At 40.1% G+C, this 18,572-nt stretch overlaps 1 protein-coding gene across 1 annotated transcript in view; it reads left to right on the forward strand.

Annotated features, from left to right (window-relative positions):
* The window catches only part of PCCB (propionyl-CoA carboxylase subunit beta), an 84,552-nt gene that overhangs the window by 20,234 nt on the left and 45,746 nt on the right, over positions 1-18,572 (forward strand). The window contains exons 6-7 of the mRNA XM_036851045.1: positions 2,188-2,298; positions 17,693-17,801. Coding sequence (XP_036706940.1) covers positions 2,188-2,298; positions 17,693-17,801 — 220 coding nt within the window. The remainder of the gene's footprint in view (positions 1-2,187; positions 2,299-17,692; positions 17,802-18,572) is intronic.

The raw sequence follows: 18,572 nt of genomic DNA on the forward strand, positions 1-18,572 counted from the left end.
CTCCCATCCCCTTAGGTGTCTGTGGTCCCCCACCGGTGCCTAGTAGGTGCCCTAGTTGTGCAGAGACATGAATTCTGCATCCTCCTAGTCTGCCATCTTGACTCCCTCCTCTGCTGAGTTCTTTCTTGCTTCAGTTTCTGACATATCCGTTGCCCCTGGGCCATTGGGTGGGCTGGTTCCTGACTGGTGTGCACGCTCTGTGCTGGTGGTAGCCTGGAATTCCGCACCTGGAGAAACTTTTCAGCCAGCGGGGCAGCCGCAGGGAGGTGGACAGGGGCCATCTCCATAACTTTTTGTTTTGCAAAAACTGAAACTCTATACCCATTAAACAATCACCCCCCATTATCCCCTCTGCCAGCCCCTGGTAACCACCATTCTACTTTGTCTGTATTATTTTGACTAAATAACTTAAGTAAAATCGTACAGTGTTTGTCTTTTTGTGACTGGCTTATTATTTCACTTAGCACAGTGTCCTCAAGTTTCATCTATGTTGTAACATGTGACAGGATTTCCTTCCTTTTTAAGGATGAATAATATTCCGTTGTATAGATATACCACATTTTGTTTGTCCATTTATCTGTTGATGGGCATTTGGATTGATTCCACATTTCACCTATTGTGAGTAATGCTGCTATGAATGTGGGTGTACAAGTTATCTCTTTGAGACCCTGTTTTCCATTCTTTTTGGTATATCCCCAGAAGTAGAATTTCTGGATCATTTGGTAATTCTATTTAAAATTTTTTGAGGAACCACCACGCTGTTTTTCACAGCGGCTGTACCATTTTACATTCTTACCAATAGTGCACAAGGGTTCCACTTTCTCCACATCCTCACCAACACCACTTGTTTTCTGTTTTTTTGATAGTAGTCATCCTAATGTGTGTGATGTGGTATCTCATTCTAGTTTTGATTTGCATTTTCCTAATGCAAGTGATTTTGAGCTGGAGGGGGAGGAGCTTGCAACAGTGGGGTGAGGTGCAACAACAATGGCTGCCTAACTTCCTAGCTTCACCTCTGATCAGAATCAACAACCGGCTGTCGGAGCATAGATTTCCGATATTTGGAGGACAGGGTCCTTTTTGTCTGCCTCTGTGTAAGCCACTCCAGGAACACATGCACAGCTGCATGCCTCATGGCTGGGGGTAGGGAGTGGGTAGGGGTAGCTGCTACTGTGCTACCAGTTGAAATTGATTGAAATTAACCGTGATTTGCCCTCCAAATCTTCCTGTGGATGATAAGCCTTCAGTAGGCTTAACAGAGTTCCAAAAAGTTACATCAGAGAGATTCTGCCAGTGTAATTTTGTCCAGGTGGGGAGACAGATTCCTGGTGCTTCCCATTCTACCATCTTCTCAGAATCCTCTCTGTGGATGCCTTTTTGTGCTGTCCTGAGCTATGTCCTGTGAATTATAGAAATTGGTCTCAGACCCAGGGCAGGGCTAAAAGTGGACATACTTCTCTTAAGCTGATGGGGTTCAGGGAAGGATAGAAGCTGGGGGATGGGCAAGGAGTCATTGGGCTCTTATCTTGCCTGGGTCTTCCAGCCCCCTGGGAAATCTTGTTTTTCCTAGAAGGTGGCCTGAGGCTTGGCTCTTCACAACACCCTTGTCCCTATGGAACCTTTTTGCCTTCTGCCACCTCCCTATTGCCCATCTGCCCTATGTAGGGGTGGGCAGACATTGAAGACTGAGTAAAGTAGCACCTGCCTCTTAGCCTTGGCTTGTAACTGTTGGGCATCCTCTGTGGATAGTGTGAAGGGGCTGCAAGTAGAGGTCATGGATCCAGGGTAAGTGTTGGCCCTGTATATTCCACCTAAGGTTTTCATTGATTCTTCCAGCCAGTTTTGTACACACAGGGGTCCTGGCCTGAGGTGTGTTTAGAGCTGGGATGAGAGTGGTAGGATTCTCTCTGAGCTCATGTCCTGGTGGAGCTTTGGGGGAACTACTGCCCTGCCAAGGAGAGAAGAGGTTACTTGCCCCAGAAAGTAATATGCCAACCATCCCACCAGTTATGGGGAAAAGTTGCATATACAATTCTGGAAGAAACTGTACAGATTAGGCCTCTTGTCTCTAGGATAGAATTTCTGTGAATAAAAGCCAAATGTGCTTTTATTGTTGCCTCTGTCTTTCTGCAGATAATGCCTTGAACACCTCTGTAACCAGATGCCTTTGCCTTTCTCTTTTGGCAGAGGAATGTCACGGCATCCGGAGTCATCCCTCAGATTTCTCTGATCATGGGCCCTTGTGCCGGTGGGGCTGTCTACTCCCCGGCCCTAACAGACTTCACGTTCATGGTAAAGGTAAGAAAGAAGGACCTGGTTCTCCTGCCCTTTGAGAGTTGTGCAGTACCTCACCTGAAATAACAATAATTCCTGACCCAGATCTGGGTTGTTATCTGCACGATTATTGGATTTCAATGCAGTGCTGATAAGGTCTTGGTGGAGAGAAGGTTTTGGCATGAAGACTGTAGCTTGTGTGGGTTCAGTGGCAGAATGTGCTTGTCTCCTTCATTGGTGGGTGATTTTACTTGTTGATCTGAATTGCAAATGATTTTCAGGTAATCAAAGGTCCTATCCTCTACCCAGACAGATGATCGTTTACTGAATCCTATTCAGAAAGTTTCTCATGGAAAGCTTTTCTGTAAACTGCTTCACTAGGAGGTTGTTTCTTATGTCCCACCTTTATTTCTTTAGCTGTTTGCCATTTTATTACATTTTGTCTGTGATGGTAATGGTAAATCTGATCTCCAACTTCATTGTAAAGAGGTACATATCTTTATTACATGATTTATATGAAATGATATTTTAAAATGATTTTTAAAAGAAGCCTATTTGAAATCATACATGGGTAATTACCTTTAACCTGATACTTAAAAAAAAAATCAGTCTTTTCCTCTTAAATATTTTTAACCATAATGAGCAATAAATGTCAAGACAAATAAGGGGGCAAAAAGGAAAGAGAGTCATCCAGTATGAAAACAGTGTAAATAGAGGAAGCGTGAATAGGAAACACTTTTCTCTTTGGCAGTAGGAATTAAAGTTTAGCAAAGTGCTTACCCCTTGACTCAACTATTCTTTCTTGGTGACAGATTAAAAGCAACCTAAATGTTCAATGTTCAGTTTAGGGTGGACTTTAAAAATTAAGATGACCACATCTCTTATATTCTGAGCAAAGCAGGATTCCTTGAACTTTGCCCACTAAATCTATATATGCCATACCTATGTGGTGCTACCCCAGTTGTCTTCCTACCTGGCAGGAATGGAGGTGTGGGATCAATTCCTCTGACTAAGGCCATTCTTTCCTCCTCTCCCTACATACATGCTGGAAAATTCTAAACTGCTTTCTCTTATTTTTTTTTTAATTAATTTATTCTTTTTTTTTTTGGCTGTGTTGGGTCTTCATTGCTGTGCGTGGGCTTTCTCTAGTTGAGACGAGTGGGGGATACTCTTCATTGCAGTGTGCTGGCTTCTCACTGCGGTGGCTTCTCGTTGCGGAGCACGGGCTCTAGGCGCGTGAGCTTCAGTAGTTGTGGCATGTGGGCTCAGTAGTTGTGGCTTGCAGACTCTAGAGCACAGTCTCAGTAGTTGTGGTGCATGGGCTTAGTTGCTCCGCGGCATGTGGGATCTACCCGGACCAGGGCTCGAACCCGTGTTCCCTGCATTGGCAGGCGGATTCTTAACCACTGCACCACCAGGGAAGCCCTGCTTTGTCTTACTTTTAAAACATTTTTTCCCAGTTATATTGAGATATAATTGACATATAACATTGTTTAAGTTTAAGGTGTACATTTTAAAAATAATTAATTTATTAATTTATTTATTTTTGGCTGTGTTGGGTCTTCATTGCTGTGTGCAGGCTTTCTCTAGTTGAGGTGAGCAGGGGCTACTCTTCGTTGCAGTGCATGGGCTTCTCATTGCGGTGGCTTCTCTTGTTGCGGAGCACAGGCTCTAGGCGCGCAGGCTTCAGTAGCTGTGGCTCGAAGGCTCTAGAGTGTAGGCTCAGTAGTTGTGGCACATGGTATTAGTTGCTCCGCTGCATGTGGGATCTTCCCGGACCAGGGCTCGAACCCATGTCTCCTGCATTGGCAGGCAGATTCTTAACCACTGTGCCACCAGGGAAGCCCCCTTAAGGTGTACATGTTGATTTGATACTTACATATTGTAAAATGATTACCCCCTTAGTGCTCTCATAATTACCATTTCTTTTTTGTGGTGATTAACGTTTAAGATCTACTGTCTTAGCAGTTTTCAAGTATGTGATACAGTACTGTTAACTATAATCTCCATGTTGTACATTAGATCCCCAGAACTTCTTCATCTTATAACTGGAAGTTTGTATCTTTTGACCAACATCTCCCCTCACTCCAACACCGCCCCTGCTCTTAGTAACCACTGTTCTTTTTCTGTGAGTTCAGCTGTTTTAGGTTCCACGTATAAGTGAGATCATACAGTATTTCTCTTCCTCTGTCTGACTTATTTTACTTAGCATACGCTAAGTGAAATGCCCTAAAGATCCATTCATGTCACGAATGGCAGGATGTCCTTCTTTCTTATGGCTGGATAATATTTCTCTGTTTTTGTCTGTGTGTATGTATGTGTCACTTTTTTTTATTGATATGGATATCCAGTGGATAATTCTGTGTGTATATGTGTATTTGTATGTATGTATGTCACATTTTTTTTTTTTTTAATTTTATTTATTTATTTATTTATTTATTTATGGCTGTGTTGGGTCTTCGTTTCTGCGCGAGGGCTTTCTCCAGTTGTGTCAAGCGGGGGCCACTCTTCATCGCGGTGCGCGGGCCTCTCACTATCGCGGCCTCTCTTGTTGCGGAGCACAGGCTCCAGACGCGCAGGCTCAGTAATTGTGGCTCACAGGCCCAGTTGCTCCGCGGCATGTGGGATCTTCCCAGACCAGGGCTCGAACCCGTGTCCCCTGCATTGGCAGGCAGATTCTCAACCACTGCGCCACCAGGGAAGCCCTCACATTTTTTTTCAATCCATTCATCCATTGATGGACATTTAGGTTGTTTCCATATCTTGGCTACTGTGAATAATGCTGCAGTGAAATGGGAATGCAGTCATCTGTTTGAGGTCCTGATTTTATTTCCTTTGGATATATAGCCAGAAGTGGGATTGCTGGATCATTTGGTAGTTCTATTTTTAGTTTTCTGAGGAACCTCCATACTGTTTTCTATAGTGGCTGTATCAATGTATATTCCTACCAAGAGTGCACAAGTGTTCCCTTTTCTCCAGAACTTTACTAGCACTTGTTATTTCTTGTCTTTTTGATAATAGCCATTCTAAGAGGTGTGAGGCTAAAACCTCACTGTGGTTTTGATTTGCATTTCCCTGATGATGAGTGATGTTGAGCATCTTTTCATTAGCCATTTGTATGTTTTCTGTGGAAAAATGTCTATTCAGATCCTCTACCCATTTTTTTTTTTTAAATGTATTTATTTATTTATTTTTGGCTGTGTTGGGTCTTCGTTTCTGTGCGAGGGCTTTCTCTAGTTGCCGCGAGCGGGGGCCACTCTTCATCGCGGTGCACAGGCCTCTCACTGTCATGGCCTCTCTTGTTGCGGAGCACAGGCTCCAGACGCGCAGGCTCAGTAGTTGTGGCTCACGGGCCTAGATGCTCCGTGGCATGTGGGATCTTCCCAGACCAGGGCTTGAACCCGTGTCCCCTGCATTGGCAGGCAGATTCTCAACCACTGTGCCACCAGGGAAGCCCCTCTACCCATTTTTTAATCAAAAAAAATTTTTTTTGCTGTTAAGTTTTACGAGTTCTCTATCTATTTTGGATATTAATCCCTTATCAGATATATGATTTGCAAATATTTTCTCCTATTCAGTAGGTTCCCTTTTCATTTTGTTGATTGTTGCTTTTGCTGTGTAGAAACTTTTTAGTTTGCAGTAGTCCCACTTATTAATTTTTGTTTCTATTGCGTTTGCTTTTGGTGTCATCCATAAAATTATTGCCAAGAGCAGTGTCAGGGAGTGTTTCTCCTATGTTTTTTTCTAGGAGTTTTACGGAGTCGGGTCTTTAAGTCTTTAATCTATTTTAAGTTAATTTTTGTGAGTGGTGTAGGATATGTGTCCAGTTTCATCTTCCGCATGTGGTTATCCAGTTTTCCCACCATCATTTATTGAAGAGACTATCTTTTCCCCATTTAGTGTTCTTGGCTTCCTTGTCAAGTATTCGTTGACTGTATACGTGAGAGTTTGTTTCGGGGCTCTTGATTCTGTTCCATTGGTCTGTGTTTCTTTTTATGTGACACCATACTTCTGTAGAAAAATGACATTGGAATTTTGATAGGAGTTGCATTGAATCTATAGATGGCTTTGGGTAGTACAGACATTTTAGCAATATTTTTATAAACATGGGATTTTTTTCCCACTTACTTGTGTCATCTTTGGTGTTTTTCATCAAAGCCCTATAATTTTCAGTGTTTAGATCTTTCACCTCCTTGGTTAAATTTATACATAGGTATTTTGTAATGTTTGATGCTATCGTGAATGGGCAGGTGTTATTTCTTTTTCAGATGTTTTCTATATAGTGTATATTTTGTACATAGTGTATAGGAATACAACTGATGTCTGTATGTTGACTTTTTGTACGCTGTATCTTTTAATCCTGTGTTTTCATCCTAAGCAATCCCATCCTCCACTTGCAGAACTTTAATTAATACCTGCATATTGGCACCACCTCCTCTTTCTTGTCCTCCGCAACTAATCATTAAGCCTTAACCATTCTACATCTTAACTATTCCATGTGCTTAATGAGAGTACAATAAAAATGCTAACAGATTCTTTCTTAAAGGTCTAGACAAGTTCATATTAACAAGAAAACTACAATGTAAGAGTAGACATTCCATGAAGGAAGTGCAGTGAAGGGCTAGCCCTGCCAGGTGAGAAAATATGTATAAAGCTAAAATAACTAAAACTATTTGTTCAATTTGTAAATAAATAGACCAGGGAACAGAACAGAATTGAGAAACAGAACAGAATTGACAGATAGATCTAAATATATTTAGACATTTAATTTATGATGGAAAGGATATTGTTCTATTCAGGGTCACTGATAATGGCAGTTTCTTGTATCAAAGACACCAACGATTTCTATATCATTAAATCCAATTGACATTTCTCAGTCCTATCTTACTTGACCTTCCAGCAGCATTTGACCTATGTCATCACTTCTTCCTCTTTGAAACATCAGGGCACTATACTCCCTTGGTTTTCTCCTAGCAATTCTCTCATTTCCTTGGTGATCTTATCCTACCTCAAGACTTTAAATATCCATCTATGTATATGCTGACAACTCTCAAACCTATTTCTTCAGGATGGAACGGTCTCCTGAACTCCAGGATTAAACATTCAGTTGCCTATCAACATTTCCATTTGGACTTTAATGGGTTTCTCAAAATTGATAGGTTTTGATCTCTGATGAGCCCCTCCCAAAGTGCTCTCTTATAGCCTTCCCCATCTCAATAAATGGCAAGACCAGCCTTCCAGTGGCTCAGGTCAAAGACATTGACTCATTTTTCTGTTACATTCCGAGTTCAATCAGTCTAAAATCATATTTGCTCTATTTTAGGATATAATCTAAAATATAATAAAATTCCTATGTACTTTCTTATTACTTACACTGCTATTACTTTGATTCAAGCACCTCACCTGGATTATTGCATAATCCTTCTAACTGGTCTTCCTGCTTCTGTCTCTGCCTCCTCTCCCAGTTAATTAAAAAATTTTAAACAATTTAAAATTTCTAATGTAATACATACTCAGGGAAGTACATAAAATACATGAAGTTTAGCAATTATTATAAAGTACAGATCCATGTAAATGATACCCAGATCAAGAAATGGCCCTCCAGGAGCCTGCCCCCATTACCCTCGTAATCAGTATTGTCTCTTTCCATCCTGCCTAGAAGTATTTGTCTCAACTTTTATGGTAATTTTAAAATTTGCTTTGCTCTACAGTTTAAAATTTTAATTATGCCTCACTAAACAATGGGGTTAATGCTGCCTATTTTGACCTTTAATGTAAAGTGAAACATATAATATGCATTCTTTTGTGTGTGACTGTGACGCATGTTTATAAGATTTATCCATGTTCTTTGTAAATGTAGTTCATTTTAATAGCTGTGTAGTATATTATCTTAAGATCCTCATCCTTTCTACTGTTGATGGATATTTGTGTTTCAAGATTTTTGTTATTGCAAATGATTCTGATATAAGCATTCTTATACATGTATCTTGGCGCATACATATTTCAGTTTCTCAAGGTGGAGCAATGTTAGGTCATGGGATACACATGTCTTCAGCTTTTCTATGTAATGCCTGTTTGCTGAAGAAGTTGCAGCAATTTACACTTCTACTAGCAGTGTGTGAGAATTTCACTTGTTCTACATCCGTGCCAGCACTTTTATTGACATAATTTAATTATGCCAGTTTGCATGTGGTGTGATCTCTCATTTTTTTTTTCTGTTTTGTTTTTAATTTTAATTTTATTTATTTTTGGCTGCATTGGGTCTTTGTTGCTGCGCGCGGGCTTTCTCTAGTTGCGGTGAGCGGGGGCTACTCTTTGTTGCAGTGCGCGGGCTTGTCACTGCGGTAGCTTCTCTTGTTGCGGAGCATGGGCTCTAAGCACGCAGGCTTCAGTAGTTGTAGCTTGTGGGCTCAGTAGTTGTGGTGCGCAGGTTCAGTCATTGTGATGCACTGGCTTAGTTGCTCCGCGGCATGTGGGATCTTCCCGGACCAGGGCTCGAACCCGTGTCTCCTGCATTGGCAGGCAGATTCTTAACCACTGCACCACCAGGGAAGCCCTCTCATTGTTTTAATCTGCATTTCCATGACTAATGAGGTTGAACACCTTTTCATATGTTTCTTTTTTCTTTTTTCTTTCTTTTTTTTTGGTCGTGCTGCGCAACTTGCGGGATCTTAGCTCCCTGACCAGGGATTGAACCTGGGCCTCAGCAGTGAAAGCGCTGAGTCCTAACCATTGGATCACCAGGGAATTCCCTCATGTTTCTTTCATGGCATGGCCGTTCATCTATTTTACCCATTTTTAAAAATTGAGGTTTCTGTTTTTTTCTTACTGATTTTTAGCAGTTCTTTGTATATTTTGGATGTAAGTTCTTTATCAGTTATATATATTGCACCTGTCTTCTCCCACTCTGTGACTTCAGTTTTTTCTTCTCAATGCTATCCTTTGAGCAGAATTTTTAAAAAATCTTTTTATCTTGAAATTTCAAATTTACAGAATTCTTAACTGTTTGAGAGTGGGTTATATATATCATGTTCCTTTACCTTTTTAATGCTTCAGTATATAATTCTTTTTTTTTAAATTAATTAATTAATTAATTTGGCTGTGCCAGGTCTTAGTTGCGGCACACAGGATCTTCATTGCTGCTTGTGGGATCTTTGCTGTGGCATGCTGGATCTTTAGTTGTGGCATGCAAACTCTTAGTTGTGGCATGCGAACTCTTAGTTGCAGCATGTGGGATCTAGTTCCATGACCAGGGATCGAACCTGGGCCCCCTGCATTGTAGTGTGGAGTCTTAGCCACTGGGCCGCTAGGGAAGTCCCCAGTATATAATTAAGAACTAGGATGTTTTCTTACATAACCAGTTGTTAAATTCCAGAAGTTTAACACTGATACAGTACGTTTTAAAAAAAATTGTAGAATATACATAAGAAATGGTTAAGTGGTAAGATTTAAGTTACAGTTCTGTTTGTGCAACCATCATCACCAGTCATCTCCAGAACTGTTTCATCTACCCCAGTTGAAACTCTGTACTCATTAAACATTAGTTCTCCATTCCCTACCCCCAGGCCCTTTCTGTTGCGGAATTTGTGGACTCATACAATATTTGTCCATTTGTGACTGGCTTATTTCACTTAGCATAATGTCTTCAAGGTTCATCCATATGGTACCATGTTTCAGAACTGCCTTCCTTTTTTAGACTGATTAATATACCTTTGTATGTAATACTACATTTTGTTTATTCATTCATCTGCCAGTGAACACTTGAGTTGTTTCCACCTTTTGGCTACTGTGAATAATGCTGTAATAAACGTAGGTGTACATGTATCTGTTTGAATCCCTGTTTTCAGTTCTTTTGGGCATACACCTAGGAGTGGAGTTACTGGGTATTATGGTAATTCTGTTTAATATTTTGAAGAAACATCATACTGTTTTCCACAGTGGCTGTACCATTTTACATTCCCACCAGCAATGCACAAAGGGTTCCAGTTTCTCTACATCCTTGCCAGCATTTGTTTTCTGTTTTGATAATAGCTATCCTAATGTGTGTGAAGTGGTATCTCACTGTGGTTTTCATTTATATTTCCCAAATGATTAGTGATGTTGAGCCTCTTTTCATATTATTTGCCATTGATATATCTTTTTTGGAGACGTGTCTATGCAAGTCTTCTGTTCATTTTTTGATTGGATCATTTTATTGTTGTTGTTGAGTTGTAGGAGTTCTTCATATATTCTGATATTAACCCCTTAACAGATCATGATTTGAAAATATTTTCTCCCATTCTGTGGGCTGCCTTTTCATCCTGTTAGTGTTCTTTGCACAGAAAATTTTAATTTTGATGAAGTCCAGTTTGTCTACTTTTGTAATCTCTGCTATTATTATCATACCCAAGAAATCTTGCCAAATCCAGTGTCACGAGACTTTCCCTGTATGTTTCCTTCTAAGTTTTGTAGTTTTAGCTCTTATGTTTAGTCCTTTGATCCATTTTGAGTTAATTTTTGTATATGATGTAACATAAGGTCCAACTTCATGTTTTTGCACGTGGATATCCAGTTTTCCTAGCACTATTTTTTTTCTTTTCCATTATAGTTTATTACAAGATATTGAATATAATTCCCTGTGCTATACAGTAGGTCCTTGTTGTCCTATTTTATGTACAGTAGTGTGTATCTGTCAATCCCAAACTCCTAATTTATTCCTCTCTCCACCCCTTCCTCTTTGATAACCATAAGTTTGTTTTCTATGTCTGGGAGTCTGTTTCTGTTTTGTAAATAAGTTCATTTGTATCATATTTTAGATTCCATATATAAGTGATATCATATGATATTTGTCTTTCTCTTTCTGACTTGGTTCAGTTAGTATGATAATCTCTAGGTCCATCCATGTTGCTGCAAATGGCATTATTTCATTCTTTTTTATGGCTGAGTAGTATTCCATTGTATATATATATACCACATCTTTATCCATTCATCTGTTGATGGACATTTAGGTTGGTTCCATGTCTTGGCTATTGTAAATAGTGCTATAAATATGAATACTGAGGTGCACCTATCTTTTTTGAATTAGAGTTTTCTCTGGATATATGCCCAGGAGTGGGATCCGGCACCATTTGTTGAAAAGACTGTTCTTTCTCCATTGAATGGTCTAAGTATCATTGTTGAAAACCATTTGACCAGGCATGGAAGGGTTTATTTCTGGGCTCTGTATTCTGTTCCATTGGTCTATATGTCTGTCTTTATGCCAGTACCACACTGTTTTGATTTCTGTAGCTTTTTAGTAGGTTTTGAAGTCAGGAAGTGTGAGACCTCCAACCTTGTTCTGTTTCAGAATTGTTTTGGCTGTACACAGAGCCCCTTGAGATTCCACATCAACTTTAGGATGGATTTTTCTATTTCTGCAAAAATGTCATTGAGATTTTCATAGGGATGATGTTGAATCTGTACATTGCTTTTGGTAGTTTTTACATCTTAACAGTATTGAGTCTTTCAATCCATAAATAGAAGATATCTTTTCCATTATGTCTTATTTAATTTCTTTCATAAATGTTTTATAATTTTCACTGTACAAGTTTTTTTTGCTTTTTTGGCTAAGTTATACCTAAGTACTTTATCCTTTTAGAAACTATTGTAAATGAAATTGTTTTTGTAACTTCCTTTTCAGATTGGTCATTGTTAGCGTACAGAAATGCAACTGATTTTGGTGTGTTAATTTTGTATCCTGCAACTTAATTTGTTTATTCTAACTTTGTGCGTGTGTGGAATCTTTGGGGTTATCTACATATAAAATCCATGTCATCTGCAAACAGATAATTTTACTTCTTCCTTTCTGATTTGGGTGCCTTTTTCTTTTTCTTGACTAATTGCTCTGGCTAGGATTTCCAATACTGTGTTGAATGGAAGTGGAGAAAGCGGGCATCCTTGCCTTGTCCCTGATCTTAGAGGAAAAGCTTCCAGTCTTTAACCATTGAGTATAATGTTAGCTGTGGGTTTTTCATATGTGGCCTTAATCATGTTGAAGTAGTTTCTTTCTAGTTTTCTGAGTATGTTTATCATGAAAGAGTATTGAATTTTGTCATGCTTTAACTGCATTAAGATGATCATGTAATTTTTTCCCTTTGTTATTTTAATGTGGTGTATTGATATTGGTGTGTTCAACCATCCTTGCATTTCAGGAAAGAATTCCTCTTGGTCTTGGTGTATAATTCCTTATAAAATGTTGAATTAGATCTGCTAGTATTTTGTTGAGCATTTTTGCGGCAATATTTATATGGGATATTGATGTGTACTTTTCTTGTAGTGTCTTTGTCTGGCTTTGGTATTAAGGTAATGCTGGGTCTCAGAATGAATTAGGAGGTATTTCCTTCTCCTTAATTTTTTGGGAAGAGCTTGAGAAGGATTGGTGTTTAATCTTTCTTAAAATGTTTGGTAGAATTCACTGGTGAAGCCATTTGGTCTTGGGCTTTTCTTTGGGAGGTTTTTGATTACTGATTCAGTCTCCTTACTAGTTACAGGTCTATTCAGATATTCTATTTTTTCATGATTCAGTCTTGGTGGTAGGTTGTGTGTTTCTAGGAATTTGTCCATATCATCCAGGTTATCCAATTTGTTGTATAGAACTGTTCATAGTACTCCTATAATCTTTTTATTTCTGTGGAATTGGTAGTGATGTCCACACTTTCATTTCTGATCTTAGTAATTTGAGTCTATTTTTTCTTAGTCCATCTAGCTAAATATTTGTCAATTTTATTGATCTTTTTGAGGAACCAAGTTCTGGTTTTACTGATTTTTTTTTTTCTCCCTCTATTTTTCATTTATCTCGGCTCTAATCTTTATTTTCTTTCTTTTGCTAACTTTGGGTTTAGTTTTTTCTTTTCTTTTCTTTTCTTTTCTTTTTTTAGTTCCTTAAGGTGTAAAGTTAGGTTGAGAACTTAATTTCTTTTTCTTTTTCTTTTTTTTTTGCTTGTTGATTTTTTGGGCTGCATTGGGTCTTCGTTGCTATGAACAGGCTTTCTCTAGTTGCGGTGAGCACAGGCTACTCTTCGTTGCGGTGCGTGGGCTTCTCATTTTGGTGGCTTCTCTTGTTGTAGAACATGGGCTTTAGGCACATGGGGTTCAGAAGTTGTGGCACATAGGCTCAGTAGTTGTGGCTCGCAGGCTCAGTAGTTGTGGTGCACGGGCTTAGTTGCTCGGCGGCATGTGGGATCTTCCCAGACCAGGGCTCGAACCCGTGTCCCCTGCATTGGCAGGTGGATTCTTAACCACTGAGCCACGAGGGAAGCCCTGAGAACTGACTTTCTTAGTGTGTTTAACAGCTTTAAATTCCCCTCTTAGCACTGTTTTTGCTGCATCTCGTAAGTTTTTGTACGTTTTCATTTCTCAATATTTTCTAATTTCCCTTGATTTCATCTTTGGTCCATTGGCTGTTTTAAGAGTGTGATGTTTGGGACTTCCCTGGTGGCACAGTGGTTAAGAATCCGCCTGCCAGTGCAGGGGACATGTGTTCGAGCCCTGGTCCGGGAAGATCCCACATGCTGTGGAGCAACTAAGCCCATGCGCCGCAACTACTGAACCTGGGCTCTAGAGCCTGCGAGCCACAACTACTGAGCCTGTGTGCCACAGCAACTGAAGCCCACGTGCCTAGAGCCCGTGCTCTGCAATACGAGAAGCCACCACAATGAGGAGCCCGTGCACCGCAATGAAGAGTAGCCCCCGCTTGCCGCAGGTAGAGAAAGCCCGTGCGCAGCAAGGAAGACCCAACACAGACAAAAATAAATACATTTATTAAAAAAAAAGTGTGATGTTTAATTTCCACATATTTGTAAGTTTCCAGTTTTTCTTGTTTCTAGTTTCATTCCATTGCGATCAAACAAGATAGTTTGTATGATTTCAATGTTTTAAAATTTATTAAGACTTGTTTCACGTATGCCTAACATGTAGTCTATCCAATATAATACTGTTGTCTACTCTACCATCTAGATTCCAGTTTGGTCACTTGTCCCCAAAATGTCCTTAATGGCATTTTCTTTCTCCAGTACAGGATCCATTTCAGGATCACATATTGCCTTTAGCTGTCATGTTGCATTAATTTCCTTTACTCTGTGATGGTTCCTCAGACTCTTTGTCATGACATTTTGAAGGCTACAGGATGAATTATTTCACAGACTGTTGCTCAGTTTGGGTTTATCTGGTATTTCCTCACGATCAGATTCAGATTAGGTATCCCAGCCTGTCTGCTACATTAGTGACGTTGTATCCTGCTCAGATGATCACATCTGGAGGCAAGTGATGGCCGTCTGCCCTTCACTGGTGCATTAATTTGATCATTGTTGAGGTGTTGTCTGGTTTCTCCACTGTGTAGTTACCGTTTTTTCTTTGTAACTGATACTCACTGGGGAGATGCTTTGAGACCATACAAGTATGCTGTTCCACATTATACTTTTTTTCCTTGATTTAGTATCTTTTGATGATTCTTGTCCAAACCAGTCTTTACAAGATGGTTATTTTTCAGCTCCACCACTTGCTTCATATCAGTTGGTGATCTACTCTAAGGAAGAGCCCTGCTTTTCTTGGGCATTTGTTTATTTCATTGACTTAATATGGGTTCATGGATTTCCTATTTTACTCTGTGGTTTATATTCCATTACAGTACTATCATTATTTTGATGCTCAAATTGTCCTTCCTTTAGCCAGTGGGAGTCCCTGTAAGCTGGCTTCTGTGCTCTTTTGTTAGGAGAACCAATGTCATATGTATACTTTATGGGTAGTGTGTTTTAGTTCTTGAACTTTTTCCTACCCTGAAGTCACGAAGATACTTTCTGTTTTCTAAAAGTTTTATTATTTTGCCTTTTATGTTTGCATCTAAAGTTGGAGTTGATTTTTACACATAGTATGAAATAGAGGCTAGTTTGATTTTTTAAAAAATTTTTTTCCAGTATAGATACCTAGTTGACCTAGAGCCTTTTATTGAAAAGAACAATCTTTCCTGCTCTGTGATGTCATTTATATTGTGAATCAAGCATCCATATATCGAGTGTTTCACTGAGCTTTCTTGGTCTGTTTGCTTATCTCTGTGCCAGTCAGTACCATATTTTCAATTACAATGGCTTTATGACAAATGCTGATACCTGGTACAGCAAGTTTTCCTTCTGTATTTTCTTTAAGTGGTATGGATATGGGATATTCTTGATCCTTTGCATTTCCACAATTTTTTTTTTTTTACAACTTTGAGATATAACTCATGTACGGTGAACTGCATACACTTTAAGTTGTGCAATTAGAGCTTTGATGCATGTATACAACCATGAAGCCATGACCACAATTAAGATAATGAACATAACCATCACTTCCCAAGGTTTCCTCATGTATTGTTGTAATTCATTCTTTCCTACCTCCCAGCCTTGTCTTTAGGTAACTGTTCATCTGCTTTTTTTTCTAATTAAAAAAATTTTTTTAATTTTATTTATTTATTTTTGGCTGTGTTGGGTCTTCGTTGCTGCACACGGGCTTTCTCTTGCTGTGGCGAGCGGGGGCTTCTGTAGTTGCGGCGAGCAGGGGCTACTCTTTGTTGCAGTGCGCGGGCTTCTCATTGCAGTGGCTTCTCTTGCTGCGGAGCACGGGCTCTAGGCGCATGGGCTTCGGTAGTTGCAGAACATGGGCTCAGTAGTTGTGGTGCATGGGCTTTGTTGCTCCGCGGCATGTGGGATCTTCCTGGACCAGGGATCGAACCTGTGTCCCCTGCATTGGCAGGCAGATTCTTAACCACTGTGCCACCAGGGAAGCCCTCATCTGCTTTTTATCACACAGGATTAATTTGAATTTTCTAGAATGTCATATAAACAGAACCATACAAAATGACATTTTGTATGTACAAAATATATACAAAAAGTATGTACTCTTTTTTTTTTTTGACAGGGCTGGTTTCTTTCACTTAGGATAATTATTTTGAGATTAACTTGTTGATGGAATTGGGCTGTTTCTAGTTTTTTTGTTTTTGGCTGTGTTAGGTCTTTGTTGCTGCATGCACGCTTTCTCTAGTTGCAGCGAGCGGGGGCTACTCTTTGTTGTAGCGCGTGGTCTTCTCATTGTGGTGGCTTCTCTTGCTGCAGAGCACAGGCTCCAGGCACGTGGGCTTCAGTAGTTGCAGCATTCGGGCTCAGTAGTTGTGGCATGCAGGCTCTAGAGTATAGGCTCAGTAGTTGTGACTCACGGGCTTAGTTGCTCAGGCATGTGGGATCTTCCCAGACCAGGGATTGAACCCGTGTCCCCCGCATTGGCAAGCAGATTCTTAACCACTGCGCCACCACAGGGAAGTCTCTGTTTCTAGTTTTTGATTGTTACAAGTAATGCTCTTATGAACGTTTGTTTGAGTCTTTGTGTGGAGTGTGGAAGATAGACCTCTCTAGCTAGGCCATTCTAACAAGATTCCAAACCAAGGAGCCATAAAATAAAGACTGATACAACACAGATAATAGTCTAAGGACTAATGTCCTTAGTATATAAAAACAACTATCTAGTAGGAGAATGGGCAAAGAACATGAACAATGAGATGACAGAGATGATTGTAGTAAGATACTTATTGCAGCATTGCTTGTTATAAGTAAAACACTGGCAACAGTCTAAAGGACCATCAGTAGGTGACAGTTAAGTAAGTTGTGATACATATCCTACTATACTGATACGGAATAATCTTCAAGAAGTTTGAGAACAGTGTGTGTAGGACAGTGTGCTAGAGAGAGAATAAGGGAAAAAATATATAAATGCTCATATGCATGGATGTCAGAGAAACTGACAGTGGTCGCCTTTGGGGATGGAAATTAGAGGGCTGGAAATAAGGGCTTGCATGTAGACTTACTTTCTACTGTATCTCCTATTCTGATTAAATTTTTTACAATATGTCTTTATCATCTTTAAGTTAGAAACTAAAAATTAAAGCCTGTCACTCTCTCAAAACACCAAACATTGATTATCATTGTCTCCAGATGGCTTCATTTAAAGTGACTGATTAATTTTAGGCAAGCTGCACACTATCACAGTGCCTCAGTTTCCTGATCTGTAAATGGGGTGATAATAGTACCTAGGCTTTAATGACACAATCCCATGAAATGCTTAGAAAAATTCTTGGTGTGCAGCAAGCTCTGAATAAGGGTCACCTGTTAGGGTGTTCTACAGATGAATGATTGGTAGCCACACTGCAGGCCATTTTGCTGAGAGAGAACCAGGCAATGAAGGTTTTTTGATAGACAGTGAGGCAGGGAAAACGTGGGTCTTTAGTTTGGATACGCATCTGTGAGCTGCGTCCTAACCTGGTTTTGCCACCACGTCACTATCTTCTCTGCGTTTGTCATCTTGGCTGTGTGAACTCTATGGCTCCATTGAGTTCTGGTGCTCTGAGATTGAACTTTCTGGAATTCTCTGGTTTCAGGACACCTCCTACTTGTTCATCACTGGCCCTGATGTTGTGAAGTCTGTCACCAATGAGGACGTTACCCAGGAGGAGCTCGGGGGCGCCAGGACCCACACCACCATGTCAGGTTCGAGGCCTCGAAGCTTACCTTACTGTTGTCAGACACTGAGAAGAGGAATTGCTAGAAGTGACAGTCTGTTACAGATACCACTTCATTGACAGAATTTCTTTGAATAGACTGTAGTGTCATGTATTGTCTACAGATATAGTAATAAAGGTGGATTTATATCTCAAATTCGTTAAATTAAATTACAGGCTACTACTAATGCTTTCATAGTCTTTGAAATTTTTGAGCTAACTAGAATGATGGTTATAAGAATTATGATTCATAAAAGTATGTGTGCTGTGGAAAAAGTAGCACAGGGTAAAGGGGATTGGGATTGTTGCAGTTTTAATGAGGGTGGTAAGGACAGGCCTCCCTGGGCAATAGATTTGAGCAGATTTGAAGGAGTGTATTGCGTGGATACCTAGGGGAGAAGCATCACAGGCAGAGGCTTCTGAGGAAGGAGAGGGGCTGGTGTGCTCGGTGAGTGGCAAGGAGGGTGGTTGGATTAGACACATGACATGATCTGACTTTAAAAGCTCAGTTGGGCTGCCTGGTAGAGAAGAGACTCTGGGGGCAGCGGTAGAAGCAGGGAGTCTGGTGGGGTGAACCTGAGAGGGAGTTTCCTGCCCCACTTCCTCTATCATGTCTATGGCCCTGTTTGGCTCTTCTGTGATTTCAGAGTGTTCTTGAGGAATGATGGCTTGATTCCTTACCAGGGCCACGTGGTTCCCCTTCCTTCCTCCTTTGTTCTGCCATTGCTGAGTACCATGACATGTGCCAGCCATTTTCCTT

Source organism: Balaenoptera musculus, chromosome 4, assembly GCF_009873245.2.
Source record: "Balaenoptera musculus isolate JJ_BM4_2016_0621 chromosome 4, mBalMus1.pri.v3, whole genome shotgun sequence".
Classification (NCBI taxonomy): domain Eukaryota; kingdom Metazoa; phylum Chordata; class Mammalia; order Artiodactyla; family Balaenopteridae; genus Balaenoptera; species Balaenoptera musculus.